Below are 19,187 nucleotides of genomic sequence, written 5' to 3'. Positions count from 1 at the left end.
TGACGTCATACGAGCGACGCCCAGACACGCCCCCGTCCTTTCCGGTCGGGCGGCGTCCGGCGCGGGGCCCGCGTCACTTCCGGCGCAGGCTCGCGTCACTTCCGGCGCGACTCGCTCCCGTGTGCTGGGAAGCGGAGGACTGCGCTTCCAACTCTCTTCTGGCCGCTTCTCCGCCCCGCGTCATGGGGGTGACCTGGTATGCCAGGGGGGTCTGGGGTTCGTGGGGCAGGATTTGGGGGTCTTGCAGCGTTTTCGGGCACTCGAGGAAACGCAGCCTTCGGTGGAGGCTGGGGTCGGTCGTTTCCTTCCGGGGCTCAGGAAGATGGCATCGGATTGTTGTCCTCCAGGAGGACGCCCGACTCTGGGGCCGCCAGGGACCCATCCTCTTGGTACGTCTTTCTGCCTGGGAGGGCCAAGACCTTATTTGTTTATTTATTTCTTTTTTGGGGGGCCTCAGGGGTTCCTCCTGCCTCTGCACTCAGAAATCGCACCAGGTAGGTGTGGGGGACCTATGAGACGCCGGGATTCGAACCACCGTCCTCCTGCTGCTTGCAAGGCAAATGGCCTCCAGCTTGCGCCACCGCTCCAGCCCCTTGGTACATCTTTCTGCCTTGGTGGGTCAAGTATTACCCGGGGTAAAACTTTAGAATCGGAAATAGAATCCACACTAAAGCTTCCTCTGGAAGACGTGGCTGGACATGGTTGTAGCGGTTACCAGGAGTCACTTACGTTTTGGGGTGCTTTTTTCTTTTTTCTTTTTCTTTTTATTGTGGTCAAAGTGAAGTACAAATCTTTCACAGTAATTTTTTTGGTTTGTTTTTTGGGTCACACCCGTCACCGCTCAGGGGTTACTTCTGGCTCCACGCTCAGAAATCGCTCCTGGCAGGTTCGGGGGACCATATGGGATGCCGGGATTCAAACCATCATCCTTCTGCATGCAAGACAAACGCCCTGCCTCCATGCTATCTCTCCAGCCCCTTTCACAGTAATATTTAGGGCACATAGTAACAATGAACGAGAGGGGCATTCCTACCACCAGTGTTGTCCTCCCTCCACCCCTGTTCCCCAGTATGCATCCCATATCTCTGTCCTTTACCCCTCCTCCCCATAATGCTAGTGAAACTGTTCCCCACTTGTACAGCTTGTTGTAGATTGGGTATCGATTCTGTTGTTTTTTCTTTTTTTGATTGGTTTGGGGCCATATTCCAAGCGTGCTTTCTACGGCTACTCTGCCGGGGGCGGGTGGGGGGGGGACTTTGTGGTGCCAGAGATGGACTTAGGCATCTCTCCCGCATAGTTTTCCAGTCCCAAGAAACTTTTTTTTTTTATTTTGTTTTTGGGCCACACCCAGCTTTGCTCAGGGGTTACTCCTGGCGATCTGCTCAGAAATAGCTCCTGGCAGGCACAGGGGGTCATAGGGGACCCCGGGATTCGAACCAACCACTTTAGGTCCTGGATCGGCTGCTTGCAAGGCAAACGCCGCTGTGCTATCTCTCTGGCCCCAAGAAACTATTTTTTTTTTAATAGTACTTTAATAGGGGCTCGGAGAGACAGTATACGGGTAAGGTTTGCACGAGGTAAGGTGCTGACACTCCATCCACCTCTGAGCCCCTCCATGAGCATTGCCAGGGTGCCTGCACTGCCACCCTCATAAAATGTATTTTAACAGGCAACACATTCATCTGGAAGGAGTCTCTACAGAGTGATTAAGAACCTGGACAAGGGGCCGGTGAGATAGCATGGAGGTAAGGCGTTTGCCTTCCATGCAGGACAGTGATTCAAATCCCGGTATCCCATATGGTCCCCCGTGCCTGCCAGGGGCGATTTCAGAGCATAGAGCCAGGAGTAACCCCTGAGCGTGCCGGGTGTGACCCAAAAACCAAAAAAAAAAAAGAACCTGGACAAGGGGCCAGAGCAGTGGCACAACTGGTAGGGCATCTGCCTTGCATGCACTAATGTAAGACGGACCGCTGTTTGGTCCTCCAGCGTCCCATATGGCCACCCAAGTTTCTGAGTGTATAGCCAGGAGTAACTCCTGAGTGTCACCGGTTGTGGCCTCAAAACAAAAGATCCTGGACAAGGTCCCAGGTTCCCCGCTTGCCTTTTTTATGTTTTTTTACATTTGGGGTATGCCTACAATGGGCGATGCTGAGGTCTTATTTCTGGCTCTGCACTCAGGAATCAATCCTTATGGTACTCATTGCATGGGATGCCGAAGATTGAACCTGGGTTGGCTGAATTCCAGGCATGTATCCTACCCCCTGTATTATCACTGTAGCTCCATGTTCCCCATTTCAATCCTTGCTATCCAACACCAAGCTGTGTGAGCTGGTGCAGGTTATTCAGCACCCACTACTTCAATTTCCTTGTTTGTAACTGGAGATAAAGAATAGCCCCTCTGGGTCCGGAGCAATAGCACAGTGGTAGGGCATTTTGCCTGGCATGCAGCTGATCTAAGATGGACCTTGATTTGATTCCCCGGCATCCCATATGGTCCCCGAGCCAGGAGCGATTTCTTAGTACATAGCCAGGAGTAACCCCTGCGCGTCACACAGTGTGGCCCAAAAAGAAAAAGAAAAAAAAGAATAGTCCCTCTAATTCAGGGGTCTCAAATTCAATTTACCTGGGGGCCGCAGGAGGCAAAGTCAGTAGTAAGCCTTGAACATTGGGGGGTGTGGCCCAAACAACTAAAACAAAACAAAACAAAAAAAAGATTCCTCTAGGGCAGGGCCACAAAATGTTGTACAGAGGGCCGAGAGTTTGAGACCTCTGCTCTAATTGGTCTTCACTAAGAAGCTTGCCACTTTGTGGGGGCTGGGGTAGCCTCACAGGGATGGAGGGGAGGGGGAATAAGAAGGAGCTAAAAGATGGTAAAAAGTGTTATATATAGGCCAGAGCGATAGCAAAGTGGTAGGGTGTGCAAGGCAAACGCAGCTGACCCCAGACAGATTTGGGTTCTATTTCCAGAATCCCATATCCCATATGCCCCCTGAACCTTCCAGGAGCAATTTCATTTTTTTTTTCTCTTTTTCTGGTGACGGTCAGGGTTTACTTTTGGCTATGCTCTCAGAAATCGCTCCTGGCTTGGGGAACTATATGGGACGCTGGATTATGGGATTATGGCTGCACTATTGCTCCAGCCCCAGGAGCGATTTCTGAGCATGGAGCCAGGAATAACCCCTGAGTGCCGTCAGATGTGGCCCAAAAACCAAACAAAAAAAGTTTTATGCAAAAAATCTTCTATCTGTATGAGTAGTGTAAGGACGGTGGTTTGAATCCCGGCATATGGTCCCCCGAGCCTGCCAGGAGCGATTTCTGAGCATAGAGACAGGAGTAACCCCTGAATGCTGCCGGTGTAACCCAAAAACAAAAAAAAATTTTTAATTTAAATTTAATTTGAAGTGGAAAATAACCACATATGACTTGTAACAGATGGCTCTATATTAATAAACAAACAAACATCCTAACCCCTTGGGCTGAAGAGAAAAGTCCGTGGGCTGTGTGAGCACATGCAAATCGTGCTTTGCAGGCAGGAGGTAGGTGTACTTACCAAACAGTCAGGATAGTCCTTGAGCGCCACCTTTTATGGCCTCTAAAGCAAAAACAAAGCAAAACAAAACAAAATGTGGTTCATTCCACAGTACCACAGTGGGAGAGGCTTCTCTTTCGGATGTTGACACACATGCCAGTACTCTGCAAATACTAGGATGATAGAGCAGAAGTTTGCTGTGCTGGGAGGTCCCCAGAACTCATTGGAGTTCTCAGGGACTCTCAGCCTCTCTTTCCTTGTCTTGAAAAGGAGGGCCTGGGGCCGGAGAGATAGCATGGAGGTAAGGCGTTTGCCTTTCATGCAGGAGGTCATCGGTTCGAATCCCGGTGCCCCATATGGTCCCCTGTGCCTGCCAGGAGCAATTTCTGAGCCTGGAGCCAGAAATAACCCCTGAGCACTGCCGGGTATGACCCAAAAACCACAAAAAAAAAAAAAAAAAAGAAAAGGAGGGCCTGACGTAGGAATCACCTAGGATTCTACAGATCATTCTGTCCTGATAAGTTGTGCTTTTGTAGGTAATCTCTGGACTGCTGTCTGTGGTTATCGACAATTTACTTTTCTTCCAGTGTATCCCAGATGCCTGTGGCTGAGGGTAAGAGTGTCCAGCAGACCGTGGAGCTCCTTACTCGGAAATTGGAGCTACTTGGGGCAGAGAAGCAAGGGACATTTTGTGTTGACTGTGAGACCTATCACACAGCAGCTTCTACTCTTGGCAGCCAAGGTAAGTAGATGGATATGCAGGGTTGCTGGAATCCTGCTAATCAACGACATTCACATTCACCGAAGTCTTTCTGTTATGTAATGATATTTTGTTTTTGTTTTTTTATTGTTTGCTTTTTTGTTTGGGCCACACCCAATAGTGCTCAGGTACTTATGGTTCTTCCTCAGAAATGACTCCTGCCAGGCTTGGAGGAACTTATGGGATGCTGGGGATAGAATCTGGGTTGGCCATGTGCAAGGCAAAAACCTACCTGCTGTGCTATCATTTGGTCTCCTGGTTTTGATTTCTTGTTTTGTTTTGTTTTTTGGGTCACACTCAGCGGTGGCGTTCAGGGGTTACTCCTGGCTCTATGCTCAGAAATCGCTCCTGGCAGGCACAGGAGACCATATGGGATGCTGGGATTCGAACCACTGTCCTGCATGAAAGGCGAACGCCTGACCTCCATGCTATCTCTCCGGCCCCTGGTTTTGATTTTTGAATCACATCTTTTAGTAATCAGACTACTCTTTGCTCTGTGCTTGGGAGTTACTCCCTTTTAGTCCTATGGGGACCATGCAGTGCAGGGATTGAACCCAGACCTCTATTCTCAGCCCTTTGAGTTATCTCTTGATCTGATCTTGCATTTTTAGTTTTGTTTTGAGGCCAGAGCTGACAGTGCTTAGGGCTTCTTTCTGTTTCGGTGCTTAAGGATCACTCTGGTGGGGCTCGGGGAAACATATGTTGTACCAGGAATCAAATCTTTATGTAAGGCAAGTGTCCTATCCACTGCACTATCACTTCAGACCTGAGCTTGCCTATTTAAAGCAGTGTCTAGAGATATAAGGGTCTTGGGTCAGATCAATAGGGTTAGAGCTTTTCTGGGTTTGGCTGTGTTTCTTGTTTAGCTTCTGCTAGGCCTCATCCTGTCACTTGCATTATCACATCTTCTCTTTTTTCCTTAGGTATATTAAAGCTTCTGTTGTTTCTCATCTTTGATTTTTTTTGTTTGGTTTGGGGTCACATCCAGTCAGGGCTTACTCCTATTCAGGGATCATTCCTGGCAGGACTCTGGGAACCAAAAGGGGTTCCAGGGATCAAAGCAGAGTTGGACATGTGCAAGGCAGGCATCCTGCCTACTATACTATCTCTCCAACCCCTGTGTTTTTGTTTTATTTTGTTTTGAGTGTTGGGTCATAACTGACTCAGGGCTTACTTCTGATTCTGTGCTTAAATCATTCCTGGTGGGACATTGGGACCATGTTCAGGGGTTCCAACCCAGGCCAACTACAAGCAAATACCTTACCAGTTAACTATCACTCCAGCACATCTTCAGTTTTTGGGTTTTGGGTCACACCCAGCATCGCCTAGGGGTTACTCCTGGCTCTGCGCTCAGAGATCGCTCCTGGCAGGCTCGGGGGACCATATGGGATGCCGGAATTCAAACTAATGACCTTCTGCATGAAAGGCCTTACCCTCCATGCTATCTCTCAGGTCCCCTTGTTGGTTTTAATCCCTGTTTTCTGTCCTTTTATTCAATCCCTTCACTGAAACTCTCTGGTATGGATTTCTTTTTTTTGGGGGGGCACATCCGGGGACAGCTAGGGGGTGGGAAGAAGATGGTCTTAAACAATTGGAAGTGCCTGGGGGGGGGAGAGGTGAGAGGGCCATGCCTATCAACAATATTTAGGGAGCCCTGGGATCCAACCCAGTCATCCTGCTTGGATCCAACCCAGTCATCCTGCTTGCAAAGCAAGTACCCTAGCCATAGAAGTTTCTTTATAAAAGGCTGGGGCCAGAGTGCCAGTACAGTGGGTAAGGTGCTTGCCTTTCCTGGAGCCCACCTGAGTTCAGTCATTTGGCACCTCTTCGCTGTTGCTCCTCTTAGCTCCCCTGAGGAGTGATCTCTGAGTGCAATTATGAGTAAGCCCTGAATAGTACTAGGTGTTGCGCCCCCCCCCCCCAAAAAAAAAAAAACAGGAAAAGGAAAAATATAAGAAACAAAATTGGAGAAGCTTGTGTTTTCTCTTGAACATCTCTTTCTTGCTTCCCTCTCACATTTCTAAATAGCTTTCAATAAAAAAAACTATTTTAGTTCCTTACAGAGCTGGAGTGCTAATACAGCAGATAGGGCACTTGCCTTGCATACAGTCAACCCTGATCCCCCGGCATCCCATACGGTCCTCCCAAGCCAGGGGCGATTTCTGAGCGCATAGCCAGGAATAACCCCTGAGCGTCACTGGGTGTGGCCCAAAAACCAAAAAAAAAAAAAAGAAGTTTTCATCCTTGTCTTTAGTGAGTTTGTTCAGATTGTTCATTTCCTGAAGCCAAGGTCTAAGTTTTTTATTTGTAAGATTTTTTTCTCTGGGTCTCCCCAGAGGAACTCAGGGGACATGGGGTCCACTTCCACTTCCAATGATATTGGACCTGTTTACAGCGCTAGGCTGGTACCTATGAGCTCAGATCCAGTGAAGGTGCTGCTCAGGTTGGAGTGTGATGACGGGTAAAGAACATGGGGCTTTGTCCATGCAGGGCTTATACTCCACACCCGAATAGCCATCCTGACTGCTGGCTGCCCCTTAAACCTGAGCCAGAGTTGGGGAAAGTTTAAGTACTTAGTCAATATTTATGATTTTGGCAGTTCATTCTTGAATTCTTGCCTACTATGATCCTGCTCCACTGTCTACTTATTTAGATATATATAGGTTCTTTCCTTCTTACAGAAAACCTATAATACTTAATGTGACAAGTCATTTCTCAGAGCCTGGAGCAGATAAGTAAATCTTCTGATTCCAGATCCAGCTGTAGTTGTACCACTTGCTTCCTACAACCTATTTTCCCTCTTTTTTTTAAGAGTGCTTGTTTTGGGGGCTATATCAGGGGATCCTGAGGGCTACTATTGCCTCTGTGGTCAGAGGTTGTTTTCATCAGTGTGAGAGACCAGGAGTTACTCCTAGGGTTCAAACCTGGACTTTCTGCACGCAAAGCATGTGTTCATCATATTGAATACTCTGGTCCTTGTTTCCTAAGTCTTATCTATCTATGCTGGCATTCAGTCCAATATCAGGCATTGGTGGGGGGGGGGGGGAGTTTGAGTCACACCCGGCGGTCCTCAGGGGTTACTCCTGGCTGTGCTCAGAAATCGTGTGCTCAGGCACAGAGGACTATATGGATGCTGGGATTTGAACCCCAGTTTGTCCTGAATCGGTGGCCCTATCAGGCATGTTATAAGACAGTCACTTTGTGGTCGGAGTGATAGCACAGTGGTAGGGCGCTGGCCTTGCATGTGGCTGAACTGGTTCCCCAAGTTTATCAGGCTCAATTTCTTAGTGCAGATACAGGATGGCCCAGAGCACTACTGGGTGTGACTCAAACAAACAAACAAACAAATAAACAGACAAAGTTACATCCTCAGCCCTTAAAATTCTTACAATTTAACAATCTCAAGGTTTAAATTCTTGGGCTGGGGAAAGCACTCAATAGGCTGAGCCCTGCATGAAGCCCTTAGCTAATCAGTGGGACCCCGAAGTTTGAAATAGCTTCAGTACTGAGGGTATAAATCAAGCACCTTCACCCTACCCCCCAAAAATTTTAAAGCTGGGAATGTGGTTCAGTGGTAGAGCATATTCCTTACATTTATGAGGTTCTGAGTTTGATTGATCCCCTGTATCACAAACAATTTTAAAAAGAGTTGAACCATTTCAAGGGTGCTGCAGGGCTGTGGGTGCTGCACTTTTCTCTGTAGAAGTGGATTTTCCCTGCCTAATATCCTACTGCTCCTCTGGTCAAGGCTGTTGATGAAGGGATCCCTTTCAAACCTTCACTAAATTGCCATGTAACTTTGGTCTACAAATTTTTGTTTCATTTTTGGGATAGGGTACCCCACGTCTAGAAGCGCTTGGAAGCTCCCAAGGTTCTTGAGACACCATGAGATGCTGTGGGTAGAGTCTGGGCTCCTGCATACAGACTGTTCTCCAGCCCTTTGAGCCATTTATTCTGCCTGCACACATTTATTTATTTGTGTTTTTCTGTTTTGGTGACACCTGGTACTGCTCTGTGCCTACTCCTGACTCTTCTCAGGGGTCATTCCCACCAGCGCTGGGTACTTAGCAGACCACATGTGGTACACAAGATAGAACCGTGGTTGGCCACATGCAAAGCGGGTGCCATAACCCCTGTACTGTCTTTCTGGCCCTGCACACACATTTTCTTTTGCAGTTGTTTTGGGGCCTATCCATGGCAGTGTCAGGATAAGGTTCGCATGGGCCCCGTGCAGTATATGGGACAAATGAACAGCTTTTGCTCTCCCACTCCACCCACTGCAGACTCTGCCAGATAGAGTCTTGGTGCTGAGCAGCTTTCTGTCCCTCTCAGGTCAGGCCGGCAAGCTGATGTATGTGATGCACAACTCTGAGTACCCGCTGAGCTGCTTTGCTCTCTTTGAGAACGGGCCTTGCCTCGTTGCTGACACCAACTTTGATGTGCTCATGGTGAAGCTCAAAGGCTTTTTCCAGAGTGCTAAGGCCAGCAAGATTGAGACCCGGGGCACCCGCTACCAGTACTGTGATTTTCTCGTGAAGGTTGGCACCGTCACCATGGGACCCAGTGCCCGAGGCATCTCCGTGGAGGTAAGACCTCAGCGATCTGGCAGAGGGAATGTGGGAGGGATCAGCTGTTCCCAGAATATATATCCACGCTCCTTCTCTCCCCTATGCTCACTTTTCTCCCCTCCTCATTAACCTTGCAGTGTTTCCAGCTCAGGGTGGGAGACCTTAGACAGAGGTGGGGAGGGAGAATACCAGGAGCGTGTGCAATGTGGAAGGGACCAGTCACTCAACGCAGGGGCCAGGCTGGAGAGACCACACGTGTTTCTCCAACAGGAGGCTGGGCTTGGTCCCTGGCATTGCTTAATCGACTTTCCAGCTCTACTGGGTTTAGCCCTCATGGCTCCATGAGCACTGACAGAAGTGCCTCCTTCCCTCTATTCGCCCTCTCCCAAAGAAAGACCTGAAAGAGGGGTCGTAGCAGTGGTTCAAGCAGTAAGGCATCTGCCTTGCCTGTGCTAGCCTAGGACAGACTCCCGGCGTCCCATATGGTCCCCCAAGCCAGGAGTGATTTTTGAGAGCAGAGCCAGGAGTAACCTGAGCGTCACCAGGTGTGGCCCAAAAACAAACAAACAAAAAAAAAATAAAAGAAAGGCCTGAAAGAGGCACAAGTTGCTCTGGGCATTCAGGCGCATGAGAGCACAGCTGTATTTGGTCATTAAGAGGCTTCTGGTAGGAGTGCTAACAGACTTGATTGTAGAGATCTGGGGATACAGAGTGTCAGAAAAAAAAAGTATCCGTAGGTGGAGAAAAGAGGGTGTTTCTGCTCTGGAACTCTAGAGACTTCTAGTGACAAGATTTCTTACACCTTTTAGCTGGTGACCCATCTTGTGCTTGCTGAATCTCCTTGGGGTCATTGTTTTCCCACACATTTCCAACTCGGTAGAGCACACACTTGAGCTGTTGATGGCTCCTTACAGTTTACCAATAATTAAAATGTTTGCTTTTCAGCTCCTGGCACCTTGATTGGGAATTGAGTCTACCTTGGTAGAATATTCTGTTTGGAAAAAATTGGTCTCTCTCCCCCCGCGCTTACTGTCTCACTGTTTGCTTTCTTTCAGAATTTGGAGACAGAGGGATTTTTGTGGACAGGGTTGTGGTTTAATATATAAAGATACAAATACATATTTTGAGACTTTAATGGGATGGGGCTGGGGTCTAGAATTGCGGTGTTGGGGTTGGGTGTTGGCGGTGGAGCAGTGCAGTGCCAGCAGGTATATGTCTCGGGCTGAGGAAGATGCATACGAAGCAGACCTGGTTCTTGTTTGTCCCCCTTTGTTCTTTTATATTGTTTGGGGTTCATACCCAGTGGTGCTCAGGGTTTGCTTCTGACTCTGTGCTTAAGGATCACTCCTGTAGGACCTTGGAGACCGTGTGCAGTGCCAGGGATCAATCCAGGGTCAGCCGTATACAAGGCAAGTGTCTTACCTGCTGTACTGTCCCTCTTTGTTCTGTTTGGCCCTCAGGTGGACTATACCCCTTGTGTGGTAGCTGGTGACTGCTGGAACCTGCTGCTCGAGTTCCTGCAGAGCTTTCTAGGCAGCCATACTCCAGGGGCTCCTGCAGTATTTGGGAACAGACATGATGCTGTCTACAGCCCAGCAGACACCATGGTCCAGTACATGGAACTTTTCAACAAGATTCGCAAGCAGCAGCAAGTGCCAGTGGCCGGGCTTCGCTAATGGCTGACCTCTGTCTTCCTGGACTCCACAGGAGAAGCCAGCACTATTCCCTCAGGCCCATGGACCCCAGAGACCCAGGAATAGACTTGGAGGATTGTCTCCCTTTCTTGTGCCTGGCTTTGACTTTTGCTTGGGGACTCTGGATTTCCATTTCTTGACCTTCACCCATAGGCCCCCCAACACTGGTTTGCCCCATGTCTTGCTGGACTTGATCTGTCCTCAGGAACCATAATTGTGAAGAATGGAGAAATGTGGAACTCTCCTGCTTTAGGGTAAAAGGTAGGATGGGAAGGCCACTGCTAAGTGTTGGTGGGACATCAGAGTGGTGGTGTGGCCTGACCCCAAAGCAGAGGACAGCTGCCCTCAGTGAGGGCGCGGGGATGGAATAAAGACGCTTCGTTAAAGACCTGCCTGTGACTGGGTCTCTCCAAGAGATTGGGGCAGGGAGGTTCACTTGCTTGACTCGTTTTCTAATCTGTTTGCTGAAATGAATTAGAACCAGGCTTTTCTTGGGTGTTGTCTGAGCCTTTTGAGGTCTCTCTCAGACAGTTCCTTGTGCTGTGAATTTTGTTAAGCCATAGGCCAAGCTTCTGTAACAAAGACACGAATCCTTGTATTTGTTATTTTCTCTTTCAGCAGTAAAGACATACCAAGAGGGTTTAGGAAAGATTGAATTTTGTAGGATCTCCAGGAATTTGTCATCAGCCACTCCTCAGGGTGTCTTTGCAGGCAGGCAAGATCTGGGCACACTCGTCTGTTCCAGGGTCCTGTGTACTTTCTGCTTTAAAGGTTATGAGCTGGGATTGTACAAATCACTATGGTCACACTGTGCTGAAAGGGATATTGGGAGAAAAAGCCTCTTACTTCAGGCCTAAATAGATAGTATAGCAGGTAGGGTGCTTGTCTTAGATTTTTTTTTTTAAGGGGGGGGGTTGTTGGGCCACATTTGGTGGTGGTCAGGGGTTACTCCTGCCTCTACACTCAGAAATTGCCCCTGGCAGGCTTAGGGGACCATATGAATTGCTGGAGATTGAATGAAGGTCCGTCCCGGGTCAGCTCGAGAGGCTTTTTAAAGCTCCTAGTTTGTTGTGACTAGAAGATAAAGGAGAAATTGGAAAATGGGGCCTTTACTGTAGCCTTTACTTACTTACATCTAGATAGTTGTGCTCAGAAGTGCTTCAGGCTCTTGCTTCATGGCCAGTGGCCTGCATCTAAAGTGTTTGGTTATGGGTTTTGTATGGGATAGTACTGCTTTCAGTGTCACTTTCAGTTTAGCTGGACCCAAGAAGTTAGTCTGCACCCCTGGCTTCCCTCTCAGCATCCCGGCGTTTCCAGTTCTGTCACCCAAAGCTCAGTGAGAACTAGAGGCAATTAGCCTAAAGGCTGCTCCCTTCCTGCCCCAGGCCCATGCTTTGGTGTCTTGAGCTCTTTCTCACCCATTTGGTTCTCCAGCTGTTACTCTTCCCCCTCCCCTGTTTGCTCTACTGTACAGAACATTCTGTCATTTCACACTGAATGTATAGCCAGTAGATCTCCATCCATATTACTCTGTGTCCTTGGAGTCTGTCCTACTGCAAGTGCTCAGGGAAACAGATCTGAGAGCTGACGTGTTTGTTTCCCATCTCATTTTGGCTTCCTAGCTCAGTTCAGCTCTATAACTGTAAGACCTGTCTTCTGTCTTTTTTATATCAACTCCCTGCTTATTTTGAGGAATGTTTTAGAGATGGTTTTTTTTTTTTGTGTGTTTTGTTTTGGTTTGGTTTGGTTTGGTTTGGTTTTTCGGCCATACCCGTTTGATGCTCAGGGGTTACTCCTGGCTAAGCACTCAGAAATTGCCCCTGGCTTGGGGGGACCATATGGGATGCTGGGGGATCGAACCGCGGTCCTGATCCTTGGCTAGCGCTTGCAAGGCAGACACCTTACCTCTAGTGCCATCTCACCGGTGATGGTTTATATTTAATAAAATGAACAGATCTTGTGTTTTTGTCTGGTGATTTATATTTATATTTGGTCTTGTCTAGACTTATTTGTATCTATGTATGAGATGGGATTAAATGTAGGACGGATTTTGAACATAATGTGTTCCTAAGAATATATAGACATTAAGTGTGGTAAATAGAATATGATGCATTGTAAGGGGGAATTCTGCTCCCTAAAAATTACAAGAATGTAAACTCCTAGTCAGACTTCATCTCTAGACACCATCTCATGCATTTTCAGATTTCTCCTTTTTGTTCTTCCCCTTTTGAGCATCCATATTTTAATGTAATTTTATTTATTTTGGTAGGCCACACCTGGCCTTTGCTTATTCTTGGCTCAGGGATCATTCTTGGTGGGGCTTAGCGACCATCTAGGCTGCCAGAAATCAAACATGAATTGGCTGCATGCAAGGAAAATATAAAAGTATTTATCTAGGCCCGAAGTACACATTTTAACAGCTTTTAGTCAACTAAGTACCAGATAAATCTTTCAAATATCTACTTTGAATACCTTTGTCCATGTTTCTTTTGTGTCAGCTAATTTATCATTAAATTTATCATTTATCAGGAAATTTATCATTAAAAAAGTAGGGGTTACCCTATTCTCTCATTAACTCCCTCCCCTCCCTTACATTGGTACCAGAATCAAACCCAGGACCTTATGCTTGAAGGCATGCACTTGACTTGTTTTAAGACTAAGCTACTTCCCTGGCCCTTCCTATACATTTCTTAAATGATTTGACAAATAAGCCTTCACTAGCAAAGTCTCAATAGCCAGACTGAGAATAATAGGAAGGGCCAAAGTCACCTGACCTTTGTGGTCAACTCTACTTGGGATTGAAAAGCATTGTTTAGGATAGGAAATGGATAATATTTGAAAGTTTAAGTTGAATGAAGTTGAGGAGCATTTGAAGAAGGTTATCCTCATTATTAATTAATTAATTAATTTATTTATTTATTTATTTTTGATTTTTTGGTCACACCTGGCAGTGCTCAGGGGTTATTCCTGGCTCTATGCTTAGAAATCGCCCCTGACAGGCACAGGGGACCATATAGGATGCCAGGATTCGAACCACCGTCCTTCTGCATGAAACCTCCATGCTATCTCTCCGACCCCGTTATCCTCATTTTTTTTTTTTTTTTTGGTTTTTGGGCCACACCCGGCGATGCTCAGGGGTTACTCCTGGCTGTCTGCTCAGAAATAGCTCCTGGCAGGCACGGGGGACCATATGGGACACCGGGATTCGAACCAACCACCTTTGGTCCTGGATCGGCTGCTTGCAAGGCAAATGCCGCTGTGCTATCTCTCCAGGCCCATTATCCTCATTTTTTAAATGAGAAAAACTCTGGGCTGGAGAGATAGCACAGCAGTAGGGCGTTTTCCTTGCATGCATCCAACCCAGGACTGACGGTGGTTCGATTCCCCACATCCCACCCAGGTGTGATTTCTGAGCGCAGAGTCAGGAGTAACCACTGAGTGAAAAACTTTAAACTCTCTTGTAATAAAAAAGAGAAAAATAACAACAACAACAACAACAACAACAACAAAAAACTCCCTTGTAAATGGAGAGCCTGTTTTGTTTTGTTTTGTTTTTTTGGGCCACACCCGCTGACACTCGGATACTCCTGGCTATGCGCACAGAAATCGTTCCTGGCTTGGGGGACCATGTGGGATACCAGGGATCGAACTGAAGTCCATCCTGGGTCAGTCATATGCACCTTACTGCTGAACTATTGCTCCAGCCCCTTTGCCAGCAAATGAATCCTGGGTCCTAAGACTCCTACATGGGGAACATGTACTCCAGCTCTCTGAGCATCACCCTACCCATGCATTTTTATTTATTTGACTTTTTTTGTTTGTTTTTGTTTTTGGACCACACCTGGCTGTGCTCAGGAGTTATTTCTGGATCTGCACTCAGAAATAGCTCCTGGCAGGCCCAGGGGATAATATGGGATGTTGGGAATTGAACATGTGTCCGTCCCAGGTCTGCTATGTGCAAGGCAAACACCCTACCGCTGTGCTATCACCCTGGCTTCTATTTAATTGATTTTAACATTTGTTTCTTTTTTTTGTTTGTTTCTATGCCACTCCAGGTGGTGCTCAGTGCTTATTCCTGGCTCCGTGCTCAGGGATTACTCCTTAAGATGCTTGGGGACCTTATGTGGTACTTGGGATTGAACCTGGGTTGGCTGTGTGCAAGGCAGTACCTTAACCTGCTGCACTATCACTCCAGCCCCTATTTTAAACTTATTTCATTATAGTTTAGGTAACATGGTACCTTGCTCTGAGGTTTTAAAATGCCAGGAAGATGGTTCAAGTGCTACATCTCATGACTGATATGTGTGAGGCCCTGAAATTGATCCCAGGCACCACCTGCCCTCCACCTCTCTCTAGTATTGTTGGGAGGGATTCCAGTTTAAAAAACAAACAAACAAACACAAGTTCATCTAAAGGGACGACTGCAAAGTTACACACAGCCTTTTCCACAAAAGTCTGGGGCCAGAGGGCTTCTGCTGGGGACTGGGGTTCTGGTTTGTGTTGCCTCCTAGTGGTTTCCCAGAGCACTTCTCCCAGTTCTGTAGCTACTTCCTGCTTTCAGTGGTCCTCAAACTATGGCCCGCGGGCCACATACTGTATTTGTATCTGTTTTGTTTCTTCATTGCAAAATAAAATATATGCAGTATGCATAAGAATTCTTTCATAAGTTTTGTTTTCACTATAGTCAGACCCTCCAATGGTCTGAGGGACAGTGAACTGGCCCCCTGTTTAAAAAGTTTGTAGATCTTGTTTGCTTCAGATCTTGCATTCTAAGGCTCATTTCCCACCACTGTTTGGTATCACTTTGCACTGAAGGAAAGCTCCATAGATAGACCATTCCAAGAGCTTCCCCAACTTGGTATGTCCCAGATTTTAGGATGAGGCTTTAAGTGATATTTTTTTAAATTCTCATCTAATAATATGCCCCAGGGACCCAAAATACAGACTTTTATGGTAAGTGTAAAGTAAGTGTCGAGGCAGGGTTGATGCTGCCTCTTCTGGACATTCACAGTGGCTCCAGAGTCAGTGGGCTGGCGTACGCTTTGCTGTCGCCACACTCATCAAGCCTTAACTCTACCAGATGCCACCTTTTCCTCTCTTACCTTCTCCATATGTGCTGCTACACCTTGGACTGTAGGCCCCAATCAAAACTGCCATGTGGGACTAGAGATAGCACAGTGGGTAAGGTGTTTGCTATGTATGCAGGTGATCTGGATTTGGACCCTGAGACCTGCCAGGAGTGGAACCTTATCACTACTGGGTACGGCCCAACACTTTCTATCACAACAAAAATCTGCTGTGTGGAGTGGCAGAAGCCAGTTGTATTTGGAATTTAGTGGTGTTCTGAGGCTCTTTGGTCTTTGAGCAGTCTCTTAGGAGTGTCCACTGTCCCAATTTTCTTCCCCCATTACAATTCCCCTGCCTGCTTTATGGCAGACATATTTCGTCTTCTCTCTCCCTCCAACCTTCCTTTGTTTTCTTTTAGGCACCGGTTTGCAATATTGCTTTATTGTGTGATGTGTCATATATCTTACTGTATATATATTTACCTCTTTCATGTATCATGTATATTACTTTACCTCCTTCAGCTCCCAGTTCTTGCCCAAAGTGATCACTTTTGTGTGTGTGTGTGTGTGGTTTTGGGGTCACTCCCGGCAGTGCTCAGGGGAAACTCCTGGCTCCATGCTCAGAAATTACTCCTGGCAGGCACGGGGGACCATATGGGAAGCCGGATTCGAACTGATGACCTTCTGCATGAAAGGCAAACACCTTACCTCCATGCTATCTCTCCGGCCCCCAAAGTGATCATTTCTAACTATCACTGTCATAGTGGTCCCTTCTTTGCCCTAACTGTACTCCCTCGCTCTTTGTCATAATCTTTCTACCAGAGGCCTGTCCTGGCAGACTGTATTGTGTTTAATGAGGGAACTTTTCATTAGTTTGTTTTGGAGTGGAGAGGACTGATTTTTTTTGTTGTTGTTGTTAAGTTGTGAGGGCCACAACCAATGGTGCTAGGGGAAATATGTGATGCTGGGGATCAGACACCACACAAGCAAAAAACAATGGTACATTGTCACAAGCTATATTCCTAGACCAAGGACTGAGACTCTAAAACAGGGGTCTCAAACTCGCGGCCCAAGGGCCGTTTGCGGCCCTCCATACAACATTTTGTGGCCCGCGGCCGGCCTTCAAATATCGCAGTATTGGCAATTATTCGATAATAATCACAATAAAAATCGCATTAAACATTCGCATACCCCAGCAGTTTCGTTCGGGGTATGCAAATGTTTAATGCGAATTTTTGGGATTTTTTTTTTTACTAATGCGATACATTATTGCGAATATTCGATAAGTGAAATCCCTATGTGGCCCTGCCTCACCCCGACTTTGCCTCCTTCGTCCCCCAGCTAAATTGATTTTGAGACCCCTGCTCTAAAACTAAAGCCTGAATTCTAACATTCCTGCAGGCCAGCAGCTCCCAAGGGGAGCCTCATGAGGCCAAAGATGCCCTGAACTGGACCAGGTTTTGTGTCTGCATGCAGTTTTTGAGATTAGGATTTATAGGCTTCATTAGAGTATCTCAAATATCTTGGTCCAGAAAGCCTCCTAAGGAAGAATCTGATCCTGGAAAGGAAATAGCAGGAAGCCAAAAACTGAACGAAAGCCATGTAGGTTTGAGATGTGTTTGCTGGCTTATTGTGAGCATGGCTTTTCCTTGCCTTTTGGATCTGTCCATAGGATCCTCTCCAGGGATTTTCTTTCCTCCTTCATTTTACAGTTCCTCAACCCTTTCAACCAGTTGCTGGGGAAATGGACTATTTCATCTTTCCTATTGGTTCCCCTTTCTCTTGTCACTATGCACACACACATCTTAGAAATGAGTAGGAGTAAATAGGCATGAAGTAATCTTCAGAGCATTTTTGTGGCCCCAGGATTTATTCTTCCATTATGACACACTCCATGAGATCTCAGAATTATTCTCTTGTGATGAAACTCAGCATATGAGTATATTTTTATTTTTCACAATTGATGAGCCAGAGAAATAGTTCCTTGCTTCTCATGAAATTAGCAAGTCTGAAAAATCCTTACAGATCTAGAGAGAAAGTACAGAGTTAAGATTCTTGTCTTTCATGTGCCAACCCTGGTTTGATCCTTGGCACCTTCAGGAGATATCCCTCACCACTGCAGCATATGGCCCAAACACCTCTGCTCCCCAATGCTTATGCCTTAGGTGATAACATGATGGCTGGAGTTTGTTTTTCATTTTGAAGCCCTGGGTTCTATCTTGAGTATCACGAAGAACACTGAAATGGAAGTAGTCACTGAGCACCATGTTGGGGAGATAAGTCAGAGGACTAGTGAGAGTGATTTGCCTCTGAGAACCCTAGATTTTATCTCACACTGCTTTGTTTCCTGAGCACATTGGTGTAAGGTGTGAGATTCCTTATACCAAAACTTTCTTGGAACTATGAGGGTAAAGAATTCCTTTTTTTTTTTGTTTTGTTTTGTTTTGTTTTTTGGGCCACACCCAGTGAAGCCCAGGGGCAACTCCTGGCTGTGGGCTCAGAAATCGCCCCTGGCTTGGGGGACCATATAGGATGGGGTGGGGGTGGGATCCAACCAAAGTCTGACCTGGATCAGCTGCATGCAAGGCAAATGCCCTATCATTGCGCTATCAATCGGCCCAAGAATTCCTACTTTTTTTTTTTTTTTTTTTAGTTTTTGGGTCATACCCTGCAGTGCTCGGGGGTTACTCCTGGCTCTATGCTCAGGAATCACTCCTAGCAGACTCGGACCATATGGGATGCCAGGCGTCCTTCTACATGCAAAGCAAAATGCCTTACTTCCATGCTATCTCTCCGGCCCCAGAATTCTTAATTTTTAAAATATTGTTTTCTTGGGTTGTTCTTGCCGGTTCTCAGGGCTTACTCATGGCTCTACACTCAGGATTTATTCCTGGTTGACTCTGAGGACTAAATGGGATACCAGGGATCAAACAGGTCATTTGCATTCAAAGCAAGCACCCTACCCACTGTTCTATCACTCCGATCCCATTTTATTCTTGTTTTGGTTTTGGGCCATACCCATTAATGGTGTTTACTCCTGCCTCTGCACAAAGGTCATTCCTGGTGGAAATATACAAGCATGCACCATCTTGACTCCCTTCTCTCCAACCTGTAATTGAATTTGTTTTGTTTTTTGTTTTGTTTTTGGGTCACACACGGCAGCCCTCGGGGATTATTCCTGGCTCTCTGCTCAGAAACCACTCCTTGCAGGCTTGGCGGACCGTATGGGATGCCAGGATTCGAACCACTGTCTTTCCTGGATCATGTCTGCTTCTGCATCCAATCTCTTGCACCCCTGAGCACCTCCGAGCGTGGCCCCGAGCGAGGCAGAGTGTGACGCGCGGTGTCCCGCGTGACTGCCTTCCTCCTGTGTTTTTCTGGCTTTTGTGTGGCTGCTCCAAGTGTCCAGGCAGGCTGTGCGCGTCGACGGCGGTCGGCCGCTCTCCTCTGGCTGCCCTCGTCGAAACACGCGGCCGCGGGCGCCCGGGGTCCGTCTCCAGGCCCCTCATCTGCCGAAGGGCCCTGCGGACGGCGGGGCTGCCGGAGGGTCTCCCCGAAGTGCGGGAGAGA

The 19,187-nt window shown here is 47.2% G+C and overlaps 1 protein-coding gene across 1 annotated transcript; it reads left to right on the top strand.

Annotated features, from left to right (window-relative positions):
• Window positions 1–127: 127 nt before the first annotated feature.
• On the top strand, window positions 128–10,937 carry MED20 (mediator complex subunit 20). Its single transcript, XM_049764933.1, has 4 exons — window positions 128–196; window positions 4,117–4,271; window positions 8,622–8,875; window positions 10,318–10,937. Exons 1-4 carry the CDS (start codon window positions 183–185, stop codon window positions 10,531–10,533), a joined length of 639 nt encoding a protein of 212 aa, XP_049620890.1. The 5' UTR covers window positions 128–182; the 3' UTR covers window positions 10,534–10,937.
• Window positions 10,938–19,187: the final 8,250 nt, after the last annotated feature.

This window comes from Suncus etruscus, chromosome 18 (genome assembly GCF_024139225.1).
Source record: "Suncus etruscus isolate mSunEtr1 chromosome 18, mSunEtr1.pri.cur, whole genome shotgun sequence".
Classification (NCBI taxonomy): Eukaryota; Metazoa; Chordata; class Mammalia; order Eulipotyphla; family Soricidae; genus Suncus; species Suncus etruscus.
The sequence above is the reverse complement of the archived record's forward strand: the minus strand, read 5'-3'. Positions and strand labels throughout refer to the sequence as shown.

Excerpts from the sequence above, each read along its gene's own strand:
- MED20 (XM_049764933.1), top strand. Across the intron at positions 4,272-8,621 it reads TTCTACTCTTGGCAGCCAAG|GTCAGGCCGGCAAGCTGATG; the intron begins GTAAGTAGATGG and ends TGTCCCTCTCAG. Across the intron at positions 8,876-10,317 it reads CCCGAGGCATCTCCGTGGAG|GTGGACTATACCCCTTGTGT; the intron begins GTAAGACCTCAG and ends TTTGGCCCTCAG.